General features: G+C 34.9%; 3 protein-coding genes across 11 annotated transcripts in view; 2 read left to right on the top strand and 1 right to left on the bottom strand.

Annotated features, from left to right (window-relative positions):
• Positions 1-18,720, top strand: part of LOC134539820 (epidermal growth factor receptor substrate 15-like 1) — a 122,704-nt gene that overhangs the window by 88,536 nt on the left and 15,448 nt on the right. The window lies entirely within an intron of this gene.
• Positions 4,417-11,759, bottom strand: LOC134539824 (uncharacterized). 4 transcript variants are annotated; one of them, XM_063382118.1, is made up of 6 exons: positions 11,536-11,759; positions 10,864-11,006; positions 8,437-8,691; positions 8,293-8,358; positions 8,087-8,217; positions 4,417-5,267 (listed from the first exon to the last, which is right to left on the bottom strand). In XM_063382118.1, exons 1-6 carry the CDS (start codon positions 11,757-11,759, stop codon positions 5,154-5,156), a joined length of 933 nt encoding a protein of 310 aa, XP_063238188.1. In that variant the 3' UTR covers positions 4,417-5,153. The 4 variants fall into 4 exon arrangements, with proteins under 4 accessions (XP_063238188.1, XP_063238186.1, XP_063238187.1 ...); XM_063382116.1 differs by having other exon boundaries at positions 8,293-8,691; XM_063382117.1 differs by having other exon boundaries at positions 8,087-8,358.
• LOC134539826 (myb/SANT-like DNA-binding domain-containing protein 3) lies at positions 12,063-15,522 on the top strand. Its single transcript, XM_063382119.1, has 3 exons — positions 12,063-13,999; positions 14,280-14,500; positions 14,647-15,522. Exons 1-3 carry the CDS (start codon positions 13,699-13,701, stop codon positions 15,088-15,090), a joined length of 966 nt encoding a protein of 321 aa, XP_063238189.1. The 5' UTR covers positions 12,063-13,698; the 3' UTR covers positions 15,091-15,522.

The following is an 18,720-nucleotide window of genomic DNA, read 5'->3' as shown; positions in this document are numbered from 1 at the left end:
ATGACTTTCTACTCACTTTATGCAAATCTGAAGTCTGTGTTGTTATTTTTAGGGCCACGATTATATGGTGAATCACGAAATCGCGAAATTTTCCACGAATTTATATGGAAAATGCGAAAAAAGCGAATTTTAAGATAAACCGCTAAATAACATCGAAATTACACAATACAAGTCTCTTATATTTTGATGTGAAAAGTCATGAAGCGAAAACTACATACACTAGAACCCCGATTTTACGTATGCTCACGGTTCCACGGATTGCATTCGTAAAATCGCTGCCTTCGTAAAATCGGGGGTTGCCCATTTTGACCCCGCACCAACCAGAAGAAAAAGATTGGTTTACGTTTGTATTAAATGTTTATAGTATTATTCGTGTGTATTTGGTCATAAAAATAATATACTTTTAAATATTATTACCATTAACGCAACAAAAAGAAAACCCCCGACGGAAGCGTGTGAACATGGAATGTGTGCTGACCCGCCGGCGCCACGGACGGGCGACCGCTCACTCACTCGCCTGCCTTCCCTTCCCATCCCAGCGCTGGGCTACCGTCTGTCGCGTAGCAAACAAATATTATTTAATGTTTGCTAGGCGACAGGATACCACGTTATTTAAACCTGCCCGCCTTATACAAACTGTTATTTCTACGATTATGTGAGTAGTCACATCTTCCAGTTGTGAACAGTGTGGAATATTAATGCTAATAGCAACAGAAGCTTGATAGTCAAGACTTGCCCGGGTCCTGGTTGATAAGCTGGAAGAATTTCCTGCCTTGCATTTCTACGTGCTTCCTCTAATCAGCTACAAGGCGCCGTCTGGTCAGCGTGTGTTAGTGAAGTGGGATGATAAGAGCGACGCTCAATGGTAGTTCTAGCGCGGTAAAACCTCTAAGTGCAAGGCTCGGAACTGGCGCGCAGTCATCTCTTTCCCGTCAGATAACATTTGAGCGGTGACCGTAACATTATATGGCAGGAAAATAAAGATATAGGTGTAATGCATTTCCCTCTGATACTTTCAAGTAATTTGTAACGGGTTTTTTACACCTAAAACTTCGAAAACATTCCTTTTAGCCATTTTATCTCCTCTAAATCCTATTGATCCGATATCAAAAGAACCAGTTGGGCATTAACAAATTCTTAAATGCTTTTCGTAAACACTCCAGTCGGATATCTAGTGTAGTTTGGAAATCGCGTAGGTTTTTCGTGGCTGTGCGCGGCACACGACTGTAGTTGCCATGCGTCACGCGCCGAGAATGTTGTCCGTCAGGAAGGGCGAGTATGGTTCATTTGCGGTAAAAATTAATACTTTTACGGCCCTGCTAAATTTTTCCATTAAAGAAATTTTGAAGTTTCAGTGATTTTCCAGCAGAAATAATGTTGTGTAACTAACAAACAAATTATATCAAAACAATTAATGGTAAATGGCTGTCGCGGGGGCCCTTAAAAAATTTTCATTTTACCAGAAATGGACTATACAAACCTGGCTTTCGTCGCACGCAGTTTGGAGAAGGGGAGGAAGATGATGACAGTTTCACATGCCAAAGGACGTTGAGGGAGGTGGGGGAGAGAGACAAAGGGTTGTATGCCTGGGAGTGATGAACCTTGAAGTCCTCAAACGTCGACTCTGAACGGTCTTCTTCAAAATACTCTTTAATTGTTAGTGACAGAAGAAGATCGCTGAAGCCAGAAAATTCAGAACTTTTAACAATGGTAGCATTTTCGTAATTTTTGTGTAAAAGTGTGCATAGTAAAACTTTCTGCAGTTTCTTATTTTAATGTGTCATCCAAAAAATTGGAACTGTGATGACCTGATGAGCGATGGTACTTTTTAAGAGAAAATGTTTATCCAGAGAACATTAAAATGTTGATTACATGTTATTCTAAACAACACAATAGGCCCAACTGCTATTTATTATGTCACAATCGTGACAAATAACGACGAAATGTGAGGTTTTAAATGACGAAATCGGGTTCAAAATAACACCATATAATCTTGGCTCTAGTTATTTTTAAAAAAGTAACCAAATCAAACCAATAAACATTTTCCATTAGGAGTACAAAAAAATGTATAAGTCATTGGCAAACAATTATTAAAACCAAGATAAATACAAATTTTTGCAAATCCAAGTCTTAATAACAGGAGGATAGCATTTCCATGGCAAGTGATGGCTGGTTGCTGGGCACTTTGTGGACGGCTGGCAGAAAGACCTGCTGGTGCCACGAAACTGTTATCTGTGGAAGGAGGGAGAAGAGGTTTAACTGCTACTGTGCCATGTGCATGCAGTACAGTGCTCGCCAAGAGAAATGTGGCACAAAATGCATCATCACAAATTTTTGCCAAATTTCCTTCAAATTTTCATGTTTTTAACACAAATTTTTTTGCGTTTCCTCGAAAAGTGGTTGTAATACAGATGCAGTCGTAACAACTGGGTTTTACAGTATACTCAAGCCACTGCTCCGAAAATTGACTTTTTTTTACCATTTGTGTGGTGCATGTTGCTTGTCTTCTGTGATGTATGGATTAATCATTACAGTATTTGTATTATCATTGTCATTTTTGTAAACATTTGCTGGAAAACATATACAAATAGCTCATATTGTTATTTACGGCCATAAAAAATTATTCACACACTATAAAACATGCACATGTTCCTTCCCCCCCTTCCCCAATTATTGCAGTCAGTGACATCTTGATTGCAAGGAAGTGGAAAATATAATTTATTATTTATGTATGTAGCATTTATTTTTTTGCTTTGCAATATTATACAGCTGAGTGAGTTTGAGAGCTAGGCGTACGCAAATTTTTTGCAGTATGCACTTACGCAGATTAGTTTACAGGCATTGATGTTTATTTTTTATATTTGATTTTGTGTGTGTATTTTGATTGACTTAATACTGTCTGATGACCCCCCACCTCCCAGCTGTTTGGCAGGAATGGGAATGGCCTGGGCAGTGGCTTGAGTGTGGGGATGTGTGTCTTAGTATTTCGCAGGGATGAAGTACATGAAGTAGGGAGAAGTGCAGTGACACCCTCTCAAACACATTTCTGAAGGGACAGTTGTATTATATATATATATATATATATATATATATATATATATATATATATATATATATATATATATATATATATATATATATAATTAGGGGAATTTCTTATGAGTGAACAGTAACCTCTGGAGGATTGTGAATGCTAATGTGTGAGAAAACATTTTAAAAGGAGTTCATGTTGAGAAGGTTTCATTGTAACTCCAAAGCATTTGTGTTTACTGCTTTTTGTGATAGCAAATTAAAAATTAGTGTTATAAGTTATTTTAGTTATTTTTGTCACTCTATTTTGCAATATTTTTTTTATTACTTTGTTTAATTGCATAATTGTCACATGTCTTATGTTAAAATCAAGATTTAAAAGAAGGGGTGCATTTTTTATGCGAGAAAATAATTTTTTGTTAAAGATTGTGTTAGAAAACGATTCCGAAAAAGAATTAAAACATCATACAAATTCTAATTTTGTGTTTAAACCTACTTTTAGTTGAATTTATACAACTTGTTAATAAATATTACGAAACAAAAATATATTTTGTACCATCTTAAAACAAATTTACAACAAAAATCGTGACCCAAACGCGAGATGCATTTAACGTAGCATTTCGATCTGATAACTTTAGCTACTAACCACGAAAGAGTGTGGACTATCAAAAACCGCTGACGAAAATGGATCAGCCTGAAGTCACGTCCCAAGATATATTCAAATAGACTTTTAAAAAAAAAGGACAAAATAACCAAGTAAATTTACTGGACCGTCCATATAACAGCCTTAAAATAATATCTTGCTTTGCATTACCATTGTCTTGATGACCTCCATTTAATATATTGCATTAAAATCAATTTCTGCATTCGTGTATTATTTTTTCTCCATCAACAAACTGAAGGAAAAAAACTTAAACAGAATATTTGGTGGCAAGATAACCAACCTAAAAATAACATATGGTGCAGGCTATGATGTTCCAATGCAACTTGAAAAGTGATTGCTGCCTCATTGTTCTTTGTTCTGTAATCTTTGGCAAGGTTATGTTTACTATGTATAGTCCATCCACGGTAACCTCCTACTTTTCTGAAGCCCTGCTTTTCACCGGATCTACTTTAATGTCACTATGTATCCTTCCGCCGTATGTAAACAAAAACATTGCCATGTGACAAATGTCAAATGGTTTGTTTACAATCACCAGCTGTCAAAACAATGTGTGTATGTATGTATATATATATATATATATAAAAGTAATTTGAATATGATCTAAGTATACATGCATATGTTCATAACATTATTTATGATACCCAATGGTAAAAATATTAAAAAATAAGTTTGTTAGCTAAAGAAATAACATATAATTTAAAGTAAATTTTTAGGAGAATATATAAATTTACAACATTTATGTAAGCAATAAATATCATCATTTAGTACAGTTCAACACAGTTTTCTGCATCTGAAAAAAAAAGTATTGTAAATTATACATATGGCTGTCCATCTAAGCAATCTGGAAAAGACTAAGGATTGAAGGTTTAATAAAATTAACAAATTCAGATGAAAACATTTAAAAATGAATTTTCTTCTTTTATTTAATAAACCCCTACCATTTTGCCGGTTAAGGCCACAAATAAAAATATGGTTATATACATTTTCCTGAGTATACTTATTAGACAAAATCATAATTTTATGAACAGTAAAATTGTGGTGAAGAATTGACAGTAATTTCTATACCACTTATATGCATTATTTATTTGTGGCCCTGGATGGGGACTGGCTTTTTGTTTTCCAAGTAAGTTCACTGAAAAATGAAGACACACAACAAAATAAAATGTTTCACATACACCTATACGAATCCAGAAATGAAATTTAATATTCATTTCATAATACGTGTAATATAAAGTTAATACATAAAGTTCCAGTAATCAACATACTTCATGGGAATGCATAAAAGAAAAAAAAAATGTTTCAAACCCCAATACTTACAGTTGCCCAGGTGTTTATTACATACAGACCTCAATAAGAACACCCGGGTAAATCATCAAGAGGAGCTGCCAGTACTTCACTGTCTCCATCTACTTGCTGTGTCGTAACCTCAAATTCTTCGCTGTCACTGTCTTCACTTGAACTATCCTCGCCGAGGTGGATGATGAGTGGAGGAATGGTGCCGCTGTCTATGTGGACTTCTCTCTCCCAGTCTGCTTGAATTAGCTTCTCCACGTGATCCACACACCTCGCCCATCTAAAAAAATTAATGTATACAGTAAAACCTCTATATAAATGACCTGTTTATAGCAAAAACCACTCTATAACAAAATATGTTTGTTTCTGTCAAAACGGCATAGTAAACAATGCATGGCATGCTCTTTATTACATACAATTTTGAACTCACTCCACAAGAAAGTATTTTTAAACACAACAAAACTCGTTTAATGTGTTTTCCTCAACTATCAAAGCTATTATTTAATACTTGAAGTAACATGTTTTGTTTTATGTTATCTGAAAAAAAAAAAATTATAGTGGTTTATTCAAGATATAATAAAGCTGTAAATATTATATATGTTATCAATAAAGGCTTAGAATGCATATGATAAAATATTTATTTCATAAGTTTTGTGTTTGTTTTTGGTTAAAATTTGTCCCAGACAAAAACAGTGAGATATAGCGAAAATTTAATTTTTTGAATAGTTTTGATGATTTACTGTATATGTATTTCACTATAATAACATAACTTTTGAAAATACTAATGTGCAAGAACTACATGTGTAAATACCTATTCAAGTTCGCTAGATGAAAATATTCAAAATTCTCTACGTTGAAATTTTATCTGAATATTTAAATCTGCCTACAGCACTGAACCCACCATAACTTTAAAGTCATTGACACAAGATTAAGCATAACAGAAAGTAATATCACAATTACTAATAAATACAAAACTATTTATGGAAATGAAACAATTGCAAATGGACTGCAATTACAAAAAAAAAAAAACCTTGCAAATAAGTCACCACTGTTAGATCTAGAAACTACACAGATATGTATGAATCACATGGGAATAAAATTACAAACACAAACACAAACACGAACACAAACACATACATGCAACACATTTTCAAAACGACAACTACACAAATTCAAACCACTTATTTTTACCAATTGTTTTAAAGCTGTATTACTGGTATATGAATATACACAAAATGATAATCACACTATACACACACTAGCACACAAAGTTATCAAAAGGAATGGTAGGACCAGGCTGCTAGGCAACAATACTTACGTATTATGTAAAAATGTATGGTAAGGGTTTTGCTGAAGCTTGAGGAATGTTCTACAGGAAAATAAAACAATTTCTACTTCAAAAGGAATACCCCATTGGTCATGCAACATGAAAATACCTCTCTGGTGTGGAAGCATCAAGAGCCTCTTTCCAGATGGCTGCAACTGCATCATTGTCAAATCTCTTGGCCCGCCCCACGTTACTATTGTAATGGTGTTTACATTGAGCCCAAACTAGTTCGATTGCATTATAGTGGCAGTGATAGGGTGGGAGTCGTAGAATTTCGTGGCCATAGTTACGAGCCAACTCGTCTACCTCATATCTGAAAAGTGTGTTAGAACAAGGTGTATACGTAATTTTTTGCAACTATCTCACTTTTAAAGAAATGCTGTAAAAAAAACGAAATAATATACCGTATTCGGGGCTTGTTTTGTTTAGCTATTCTCAGCAGCTCCACTTTCAACAAATTATTTTCATGTTTTATCCCATTCTTCTCCAGCCACGCGATCAGTGCAGCCTTGGTCCAGTTCGTTGTAGGTGTTTTCTCAACCTACGTTGTGCCAACATTTAACTAAATACTCAAGTAGCTGATAAGAATTCATGACAGTAGAACCCTGTTACAATTTTACTGCTTATAAAGTTTTCCTGCCTATAATGTATTATTTTTCAAGTCCAATATTTTCCCTATAAGGACAATGTATTTAATTCCTGGATATAATGTTTCACAAATTATGCGTTTCGTGCTTGTAATGTTCACTTCATAAAATTTTAGAAGACGAAAAAAATTAAAAGCCTTTGTCTATACTGTCTATGTATATGTGTATGTTAGCAGTTAACTGCCTGTTGACACCCTTGGAAAACAAATAAATTCATAAATTTTAAGCCATTCTGTGTGTTTTCAAATGTATTCACTTAAATCACATGTTCAAGTGGCAAAAGAACTGGACTTAAGCATTTCCACTGTAAACACTGTCGTGAATTATGACAATTATACAGAAATATGACAATTTTACAGCAATGAGACAATGTGTAAGTAAAGACAAAGCAGATAGAAGCTGGAAGCACCATGATGTTAAAGAAAAATTGTTTTTAGCTTGCTACAAGCAAATTGGAGCATCAAATATATCTTTATGCAGCTTGTTGAGTCCATTGGCAATAAATCCACACTAAAAAGTACTAAATTGAATTTCCTGCTTATGTTTTTTTTTCTTGTAGCCCCTTAAAAACAAATTATAACAGGGTTCTACTGTACTTATGCAAAGCAAACATGTGTTTTGGCATATTGTCGTAATGAATTTCTAAATTTAACAAAGCATGTTAGTTTAGTGACTAGAAATTTTTTTGAAAATATTATTTTAATTTATTAAGTAGGGCAACAGAGCATTCATAAAGTGGGTCCTTTTACCAAACAAGTAATTATGTCATTTTCAAATGCTGTTTGCAATAAAAAAATTTTATTTGGTATTTCAAACCCTCTACTAAATTAGTTTGCACTACAATGTAATTCAATTACATTATATATATATATATATATATATATATATATATATATATATATATATATATATATATATCTGTGTGTGTGTGTGTGTGTAATCAATTTCAGCTCAAACATTATAGTTTATAAAAGTGTAGTGTAGGCATACTATTAAGATAACAATTATTGCTGGCAAAATGTATTAGTCTCGAATATTCGTACTTATACACAATAATAAACACATGTAAATTTTTCACATTACAATTTGAGCAATAAAAAGACACTGCTTTACCATTGCACATACCTGGGTGCTGTGATATGAAGCATTGTCCATTATGATGACACTGGGTTCCTCAAGATGCACCAACATGTCTTCAAACCACATCAAGAAAGTTTCCCCATTCATCTCGCCATGGTAGTCTGCAGTCTTCTGACCTGAAACAAAAAGTAATCCTGCTCCTGGCACAAAGCCAGTGCGCCCTCCAGCATTAACAACAATAAACCTTTTACCATCTCCAACAGTACGTCTCTTCGCAGATTGTAGACTCTTGTCCTGCCATGACTTTGATACAGTTCCTGAAAAATATATGAAATGGAAATGAAATACTTTGTATTGGACCACAGAACAAATTTTCAAATAAATTAATGCCTTGCCTCTCTGGAAAATCCATGTTTCATCAACAAATATGAAATTGGCACCTCTTTCTTTTTCTTCTTTATACTTTCTCAAGAAATCTATTCGCTGCAATACTATGTTTTCATTCTCTATCAAAGCTTTTCGTCCATCAACAGTTTTCCATGAAAATCCCATCTTCTTTAACAATTTATGAAGACTTGATCTTCCACCATAATAATCTATTTGTCTTTCCCTGATTTCTTTCAAAATGGTGTCGACTGTAACATTCAAACCTGTAAATTTATTGCATACATTAACAATACATGAAATAACAGAGGTACACAAAACTAAGCGAAACCACAACCCCGTAGAAGATAATTTAAGTGCACAATTTACATTTATTAAATAGTTTTAATAAACTTACATTTCAAAAATACTTTTAAATTAATGGTAAATATTTACTTGGGCGGTATTTCCGAAAACAAAAGTTAAAAATCCGAAAATACCTTTATTTTATGCTCTTCAACTTCCTCTTTTCATTAAAATCGGCGGAGATTAGAAATTCCAAATACTTTAGGAGATATCGAATTTTTAAATTTCAGCACAAAACCAGCGCATTCCTGTGGCGTGCGTGCACCATTGTTTCTTGTTTACGTACGAGTATCTATTTTTTTTATTGGATAATGATGTCACGTTTTTGTTCGTGATAGGCCAGAATTCAAATGAACTAATACGTGATTATTTAGTTCAATTATTGTTTAAAACGGTGTTTAATTACCGCCTCCAACTTAGGTGAGTTTTTAACGTTTCTAATTTTAAAGTCTTATTTGTTATTTTGATATTGTTGCCCAAGTAATAAGTAACAAAAAAATTTACGTGAGTTGTTACTGTACATCCTTTGTTACGGGTTTGTTAGGTAAGGTCAGTTACATTATAAATAATTTAAAACTAAAGAATAATTAAAATTAATTCACATTATTTTTAATATCACCTTAGTTTGAAAGTATTTATAATGTAACTGACCTGACTTAATCGACCATTTTAGTTTTAAAATATTAAATTAAAAAATTTGATATCTCCTAAAGTATTTGGAATTTCTTATCTCCGCCGCTTTTAATGAAAAGAGGAAGTTGAAGAGCATATGATAAAGGTATTTTCGGATTTTTAACATTTATTTTCGCAAATACCGCTCAACTACATATGATGAAATTTAAAAATTCGATATCTTCTAAAGTATTTGGAATTTCTTATCTCCGCCACTTTTAATGAAAAGAGGAAGTTGAAGAGCATAAAATAAAGGTATTTTCGGATTTTTAACATTTTTTTTCGGAAATACCGCCCAAGTAAATATTTACCCATTAGTATTTCAGCATTCAATTTAGCAATCAATAAGTTACAAGCTCTACACTGTGTTGTAGGTAAATGTTTTGTATCGTGTATCCCATGTGATCCCTAGATCTTTATGCATGAACCTGTACATCCTATTGATCGTGTGGTGCATGTTTTTTTTCATTTATTCAGATCAAAGATCCTGAACATAATCAAATATTGTGGTATAGCAAAAATAATTATCATAAGTTTAATAAGACATATATATTTTCATTATTATTCAACTTTAAATCATAACTCATTACTACATCACAGGTTTTTATTTTTGGTTTTGTACAGGATTTTTAAACGTAATAAATTAGAAAAGCAAGCATCATCAATCACAGGATCAATATTTGCAGGATCATGCGATCAGGATCAATGTATCGAATCGGATACGCGATACTAAACTTTTACTGTTTTATAACCTTCTGTTACTTCATACACTAACACACAGTTTGTCTGGCTAAGTTGTGTTTTCATATGATACTTCATTACAATGAAGTAGGACTATTGTTTATAAAATAACAATACCCCTATATTTTCTAAAAAGTTAGGCGGGGCATGACACTATTTTGCAATAGAATATATATTGTACTGGACCCTGCCACACAGTACAATTTAGCCAATTAAGTATCCCAATTTTTTTTTAATAACCATGCTTGCTTAGACCACAACTCACTAATTTGTAACCAATTACTGCTAAAGCGCACAACTGGATATTATTGATACTGGAAATAGTCATTATTTAACCTTCTGATACATCATAAAAGTTGAGGTTATTTAATATGTATACTGTGTATAACGATATAAACATTACTTGTAGTTTTAGAATGTAACAATTTTCTTTCTATCTTTAACCTAACCTTAAAAGGACGTGTACGTATTTAATATGTTGCACAATATTCTATATATCAATACCACATCAATAAAGAAACCTAACAAACCACCCAAAAATGTTAAGTATTTTTAAAGGACAGATGATATCGGGAAAAAAACTGAACCGGTCAATCTGCATATGGATATATGAAATGAATACAATTAAGTAGGGCCTACCCCAGTGATATCGAAACTACTCTTCAGTATCAAATTTTTACCTTCAGCGTACATCCTGTAAATTGCATTCCTGATTGCATTTACTGTGAAATCGTCGACTGTGTCAAGTGACTTTCCTTCCTGTGGCCTTTTTTTCCTCTTTTTTCCTGGTGTTGAAACTTCTTCAATGTCTTTCTTGTAGTACCTAACCAAAAAAAAAAACATTTGTCATATAACACTTTTCCGGGGACCCGTTCACAATACGCAGTTAGGCAGTGTTCCAAATATGGCATTTTGTCACAAATATTTGCTTTGTGGTCACTAAATGGAAACATTACAGACTTTGTCCACGAAATTAATGAAGTGTTTTTTATTTATTTTGTGATCTCCCAAACAGATGAAAAACTAATTAAATGCAAATTATAAAATCACTCCCTTATGTTATAGTTAAACCTATCATAAAGTTTATAAACATCGTTATAAACAAACGTGTATCACACCCATAAAAATACTTGAAAGTGCCTATATTGTTATTGTTAGGACCTGAGTAGGCCTAATATGATTTTAGGTTAAGTTTTCAACAGAGACGCCACATGGCGGTGTTGTCGCACACCAAAAAATATAAATTGGAAATAAAACACAAAAAACCTCGTGAGTTAAAACACAGGCCGACAATACTTAGGACACAGTCGATATTTTTTTTACGTGCATGAAAACGAAAAAAGCCTACTTACTTGAGAACAGTTGACTTTGCGATGTTGAGAAGAAACGCGGTCGTCTGCGTAACGTCACATTTCTTCAAGTCGCCTTTCCTAATTAAAAGATATAAGTTCTGAGCGACGTTAATGATGTCCATCTGACGCTGCGACGAAGTAGCTTTCCCCATCCCGGAACCAATTACCATTACAGCAATCACAAGAACCACACAAAATATCAAAACGATAACAAATTCCATCATTACAATAGTAGATAATAAATAATATAACAAAGTTAAAATACACAATATTAACACAAAATCCTGAAACACAAACTGTACGTTATTTCACGGTCAGTAATATATTAAAACACACTGCAAAATGGCGTACAGACTGCAGACTGCTTAAAGAGCTGCTGAAAGCGGCTGAAAGAGAAAACAAACAAGTGACTATTAACATTATTAATGCGCGACCACGGTTTCGGCACGTAATATTTTTTTACCGTTAACATAACGTTTTTATTTCACCAGAGATTTAAAAAAATGTTCAAACTTAACAAATACCCAAACAAATTCTTAAATACACGCGGAAAGTCAAAAAATATATATTTTGGCTATGGAACTATTTCGTTCTAATCATTGCCAACACACCACTTCTCTCACTGTTTCATTTACACACATGCGAGATCATTAATATTAATAATATTGTACATAGATAGTTACTTTTTTTGTAAAATTTTATTTAACATCATTATACGGTAATTTAGTGTTAATGCATGTTTAATATGCATATGATGGAAAGTATTTTTGCAAACGAACCAAACATGCTGCATCCTGGTGTGTTTTTTCAAAGGTTCGTTTAAAAAAGTAGGAGGTTACCGTGGATGGACTATACACAAAGTGCTCGTAATCTTAACAGCAGAACCAAAAACATGGTGTGGTTTTTATGAGAGAATTTTTTTCCCAGATTTTGACGCCATTAAATAACAATGCTACAATGATATGTATATGCAATGATTTTGCGATAAAACACTGTATGTTACAAATTTAGTTTAGCATAACTGCATCTATTCACTTTGTGCTAGTTTGTACTTGGTTTCGTGGAATAGATGTATTATGGCTGTGTTCAGTTGCTCATTTGTTACATTGATAATATTTGCACATTGTTGTGGTCTGCACCAACTTGCACTGTTTTTTGTATTTTTTGTTAATTTAAAAAGTAAAAGGGTGTGGAAAAATTTTAACTTATTACACCATGAAGTTTGATCAGCTTGCGTGGACAGCCTCAGATAATCACACATACTGTTGCAGCAGGGGGGATGGAGTTTTGAATAGTTTGTAAAAGTTAGTGGGCACCACTGTGTCTAGGGGGCAGAGATCCGGCGGAGACTGTCCTCAAGGCATGAAGTCGTCCGTGAGGGGACGTGACTGTTTCCGCCTTACACCTTTATTTCACTACCAGAACCTGGCCCGCTCTAAGCGTCGGGCACGCTACACTGAATGCTCGCGTGGGCTCTTACGGCGTCCCGCTTGCCGCTAAGTACTTGTACACACACATGTGGTCAGATGCATAATAACAACACAAGGTTTGCGAAACGATTATTTATTACACGGTACTCTCTAACATCCCCCGTACACTAGGTATTAATATAAATAAAGTTACACCGCGTAACGCCTTGCGGCACGACCGGCTTACGGATGGTTCGGTCAGTAATGTCCTTGTGGTAATGACAAAGTCTGCCAAGCTTTTAAATATATAATTAATTTATACAGCTGCGCCCCCGAGGTAGACTGCAAGGATATTAGCAAACGATTTGAAATTAATAATGAAACAGAATTACAAAGGTCAGTTCGTACATAAGATGAAGTGCCCGGAGCGCGGAGAGCGTCCTACATCGGGTGACAATGCGAAGCGAATGGGGAGGGCATGGCTGTCGAGGTGATTCGTCAGCGCAATCGCGCCGAAACTGCAAGTACTCTTAGGGCCGGTTTCACCAGTCGAGTTGAAAATCCCGATGATGTTATCGAGATAAAAAGTTAATCTTCCATTTCTATCTCGATAAAGTTATATGTGTTTCACCACATATTATCTTTCTCTGAGAAAATCGAGATAAGTTTAACTCGATCTTCTGAAATTATCGCGATTTTCTGTTTGTAAACACCTTTCGTTATCAAAGTTTGGCTAGAAATTTCGTAGGCTATTATGGCGAGCCAAGGCTGTAATTTGTCAAAGAAGCAGAGAAATAAAAATACATCGCAGCAGGAGAAATACATTCTTTTAGATTTAGTAACTGAACATTTCAATATCATTGAAAATAAAAAAACAGATGGTGTTTCACAGCAACAAAAAATGAAGCAGTGGCAAATACTTGCAGATACTTTCAATTGTATGTCTGGAGAACATCACAGGACTGCAGAAAATTTAAAAGCGGTGTGGGAGAATCTCAAAAAGCACACGCGAAAGACTTCTGCTGATCAACGAGTTCAAGTATTAACTGGAACAGGTAATATATTTTTTGTCTGTATATCCTGGTACATTATATTTAGGTACAGCAATAAATATTGTATGCATTTTTATCCATAATGCAATTTTACGAATTGTAAACATGTGCAATAACAATTTTTTTAGTTACTTGAATTAATTGTAATATATTAAAGAGGTATCTTGGGTGGAGTTGGAATCAGAACTATAACCTTTGCACTGTCAAGAAGACACTTCGCACTATACCACCAGTGGATATGAAATATACACCACATAACTAAATTAATTCTGTATTTTTTCAGGTGGAGGTCCTTCAAAAACAGTTAGTAAGGATCCCATTTGTGAGAGAGTGCAGAGCCTAATCAAACCGACTATCGATGGTGCCAAGAATCCCTTCGATTCAGATTCAGATGCAATAATATTACCATTTGATGCATCAAATAGGCCTACTGATGAGGATGACAGCATTCAACTGGATGTCGGAGCAGAAGTGGATGTTTCTTTCGTGGAGACGGCAGAGACAGTTAGTAGGCCTACACTTTATTTTGAGAAAACCTAATGGATGTGTCACTGTGCATAGTTATGCTTATTAATCATGTATAGCTATAGCCTATGCACTGTGTTAACTTTATTTCTCTCACATAATGTTCAAATTTAATTTTTCCACAGGTAACTCTTCCAAATGGCGACTGGACGCATTATACTCCAGCCATGCTCAGCAGTCCTGTGTGTTCTGCCCTTCGACACTCCAATAACAACTCGGCTATCACAAACACAGTGCAGACCAATACTACTGATTCATGCAGTGCAAGTAGTGGGAAGGCAATGCCTCCTAGCAGTAGGGGAAATGCTTCAGTGCAATCTCCCTTTACTAGCAAGCGGCGACCAACCCCGGCCACCAAAGTGAAAGAAGTAAGTGCTGTCAATGCAGCAAAAATCGAACTAATTGAACTTGCAAAAAAACATGCAATCGAGGAAAAAGAAGTTATGAAAGAAATCTGGGAACTGCGGTTACAACAAGAACGAGAAAAAGTAAAGCAGGAAAAGCTGCAAACTGAACTTTTATCTTTACAAATCTTGAAAATAAAGAAAGAACTAGAACATTTGCAGTAATTTAATTGTTCTTATGTATTAAACATTTGCTCAACTATCATGACATAATTGTTATATATTACATGTATATTTACAAAGTGATATTCATTGTGCCTATTAACAAACAGTTTCAAGTACAAATGTTAAGAATTATATAAAAGATAATACATGTTCGCTTATGTCACATTATTTTGTATGATCTAAGCAGTTTTACAATGCAAATGTATTAAAATATTCCATACATCTTGCTATATGTAGTTATTTTCACCAGCAAATCTTCAAGTTGATGGCATCTCTGTGTGACATATAGATCAGTATGACCTACAACAAACTGAAAATACACAGAGTGATAAATAATCGTATCTTAAATAAGTATTACAACACACACACACATATATAGGTATTTAATTATAGGTATATGTAAATTTCATTTACCTCCTGAAATAGTTTTCAATCAGTAAATGCCTGACACTGTCATATCTGGGCCTTCTGTTTGCATTTTCGTTGTTCTGCTGTACATTTCCTTCCTCAAGCAACTGTTGCCAAGGGAGGTGGAGATTGAGGTTAGGGTCGTCTGGAGGGAGTTCTTCCCCAGTTTGTCGCAGGATATTATGCAGCACCCCAGTCGCTACAATGATGGCAAACGAATGTTCTAATGACACTCTCAATCCTAAAGATAAGACTGGGAAACGTCGCTTCCAGCAACCGAATGTTCGCTCTACAGGATTTCTTGACCTAATTTGCGACTCATTAAATAGGTGTTCCTGTGGACTTCTGGGATTATCTAATGGAGGCATTAGATATGACCTACAAGCATAGCCCGCATCAACAAGTAGTACAGAATCACCATACTCCCCTCTCTCAAAACATGCCCTTCTGTTGCTATTGTTGAATATGGTACTATCATGTGAGGAACCAGGCCATCGTGCAACAATATCTGTAATTTCCAATTTTGTATTACAAATTACTTGCACATTCACAGAGAAGTAACCTTTTCTGTTACGGTAGAATTCTGCATTGTTTCCACCTGCAACAAACATAAAACAAGCTTGTATGTGGATTGCAATGTTTAATAAAAAGGTAGCATAAAATCAGTGTTTAAACCAACCTGGTGACTGGATTTTTACATGAGTGCAATCCATAGCACCAATAGCCCTGGGAAATTTAGCAATTGCATAGAAATCCCTTTGTGCTAAATTCAGTTCTTCCATCGTCTCTGGGAATTTAATGAACTGCGGTCGAAGAGATGCAATTGCGGAGCTAACCCTATGTATTATTCGGTGAGCTGTGGGTTTACTAAAGCCAGCATAATCCCCAATGGTTAGCTGGTTACAGCCTGTAGCATAAAATCGAAGTGTAGCCAGCAGTTGGTTCATTGGCGACACTGACATATTCCTGTGAAAGACGAAAAAAGTATGTTGAAGGTTGTAATGTAATGTTCGTATAAATGAGTTTTATTTTACTTGTCTATGATTTCATATACATATTTATTATTCTACAGAAACAATTAACATTAGGAAATAATATTAATATAAACTTACTTTTCGGGAAACTGTAGTTGATTTTCTATAAGTTCCAAAACAAACATAGTCGACTGTTTTGAAAGGCGAAAATGTATTTTAAAGTCTTCTTCATCATACATTTCAAAATAATCGCTTCTATCTCGCATCCATCGTGGCCGACGAACAATGGCATCTTCTTCATCACTTTCATCTTCAAAAATCAAATTGTACATGCCTCGAGCCATTACAATTTTTAAAATCTCCTCTCGTCACTTCGTTTTACAATATTATCTCGATAATAAGACTTTAACCACGAAAATCGGTGGTTAAAATATTTTATCTCGATAACACTAAAAGATCGAGATATTCGGAGTGGTGAAACGGGATATTCGGTTAATCTGGATAATTCATTACTTTATCGAGATAATTTCGCTTGGTGAAACCGGCCCTTAGGCACAATATTAGTTATTCTACATCACTGGCTGGACTGCGCCCACTTGCGGACGTCTGCGGTATGCACACACACGTCACCTACAGGGGGCGTTCAAATGCCAGGAGGATGAGAGCGAGGAGGGGAGGGTGACATACGGCTCTGTGGGGCGCAGCCCCCGGCGACATCAATACAAAAAGTATTATTGTGTTGGGGGGGGGGGAGGTTTCGTGCCATTACTAGCTGTACTAAGACGCAAGACAGTGGCAAAGATATGCCACCACGCACTTGATAGGAAGAGAGGGGTAGGTGTGGAATATTTGAGTAAATACAGTTAAGCCTTTAATAGCAGAGGGGCGATTATAATTGCAAACGTTCTTCCCCTCCATGCTCTGTCTACAGCCAGTTGAGACACTTCATTTTGTATCTTGCCACTCCTGTTTAGGTAATACTTCCAATAAATGGCCTAGCTGCCTTTCTCGTAACCACCGTGGTAGGAAAATGTTAAAATCAGGAAAACCTGGTGGCTGTGATGTCCCTAACTGCCCCGGTGACTAGAAAGAAAGATCTGACAATGGTCCAGCAAGAATACACCCCTTACAAAAGCCAATGAAATGTTCTGTTCTTCATGTTTCTCCTGTCTCGTGGCAACCTTCTATGCACTTATTTAATCCCACTGTTCTGCGAAGCGGGTGAAAGTTTTGACTTTGCACCTGTGTTTGACCTGCTGGTGATGTAGCGACGTGCTCTCGAGCATCTCTGCTATCGCGAACCATGTGTCAGCATCACTCATACAGGTGCAATGTGTGATGCCCACTGGTAAACTCCTCCGCCGCAAAGTTTGAACTATTATATGTTGCATTGAAAGACACTTACGACTCTAAAAAATATTACAATTATGAAACATACTTATCTTATTTATCAGACTAATTTTTGCGAATTAACTGAAGTAAGCATCTGTTGAACTGAAATTCTCGTATGTCCAACTCTTTCATCTTCTTAGTTTTATAATAACTTGAGTCTTGTTTGACTTAATTTACAACTGCATAATTTCAAGCAGAATGCTTATTGCTTTCATTTACTCCAATCTTTTACTCTTTTTCTTAATAATGAAAAATTATGTAGTCCATTTATGTTTCCCTTTCAGAATGATAAGGCTTTGGTGGTCCTTTTGTAAAATATACTTTTCCCAATACATATATGACCTTTTAAATGCCTATGCCTTAGATAATATTTACTTAGCTCATAGCCACAACTTTTTTATTGGGATGTTGAAAGTACAAAATGAATATCACCGATAATAATTCCCATATACATATATAATAATACAGGGGTAAACATTTTTCTTATTTTTTTTATTAGTGTTATTTAGTCACTTTACTATGTGCACAATAATAGAACACACTGGCTTTTTATTATTATTATTGTTCTGTATCTGCTCTTTGTTTTGCTTTTGATAGTTGCAAATTTAAAGTCTGTAAAAATTGTAGCAATGCCATCAGCTAAAAATGAAATATAATTATTATGTCATGAAACATTGCATGCTTTGTATTAGATCTGGGTTTTTATTTTAATGTACTGCTGTAGTTAATTTTTTTATTTGGTTTTGTTTTGTTGATTTTAGGTTTTTGCTGCTTATTTGTCACGCTGGCGGTTTGCATGCGGCCTGCACCGTGTATCGGCACTCGGTCGCTTCAGAGTTGTGGTCAAAGTTATACA

This window comes from Bacillus rossius, chromosome 16 (genome assembly GCF_032445375.1).
Source record: "Bacillus rossius redtenbacheri isolate Brsri chromosome 16, Brsri_v3, whole genome shotgun sequence".
NCBI classification, from domain to species: domain Eukaryota; kingdom Metazoa; phylum Arthropoda; class Insecta; order Phasmatodea; family Bacillidae; genus Bacillus; species Bacillus rossius.
Note: the sequence above shows the minus strand (reverse complement) of the source record. Positions and strands in the feature narration are given on the sequence as shown.

Bases quoted from the DNA above. Each gene is read 5' to 3' on its own strand.
- LOC134539824 (XM_063382115.1), bottom strand. From the start codon at position 11,759: ATGATGGAATTTGTTATCGTTTTGATATTTTGTGTGGTTCTTGTGATT. The intron at 8,692-10,863 runs GTAAAAATTTGA...ATAAATTTACAG, and splicing joins TTACAGGATGTACGCTGAAG to GTTTGAATGTTACAGTCGAC. The intron at 5,268-8,086 runs GTATGTGCAATG...TAATTTTTTTAG, and splicing joins CTTCATATCACAGCACCCAG to ATGGGCGAGGTGTGTGGATC.
- LOC134539826 (XM_063382119.1), top strand. From the start codon at position 13,699: ATGGCGAGCCAAGGCTGTAATTTGTCAAAGAAGCAGAGAAATAAAAAT. The intron at 14,000-14,279 runs GTAATATATTTT...GTATTTTTTCAG, and splicing joins TCAAGTATTAACTGGAACAG to GTGGAGGTCCTTCAAAAACA. The intron at 14,501-14,646 runs GTTAGTAGGCCT...ATTTTTCCACAG, and splicing joins TCGTGGAGACGGCAGAGACA to GTAACTCTTCCAAATGGCGA.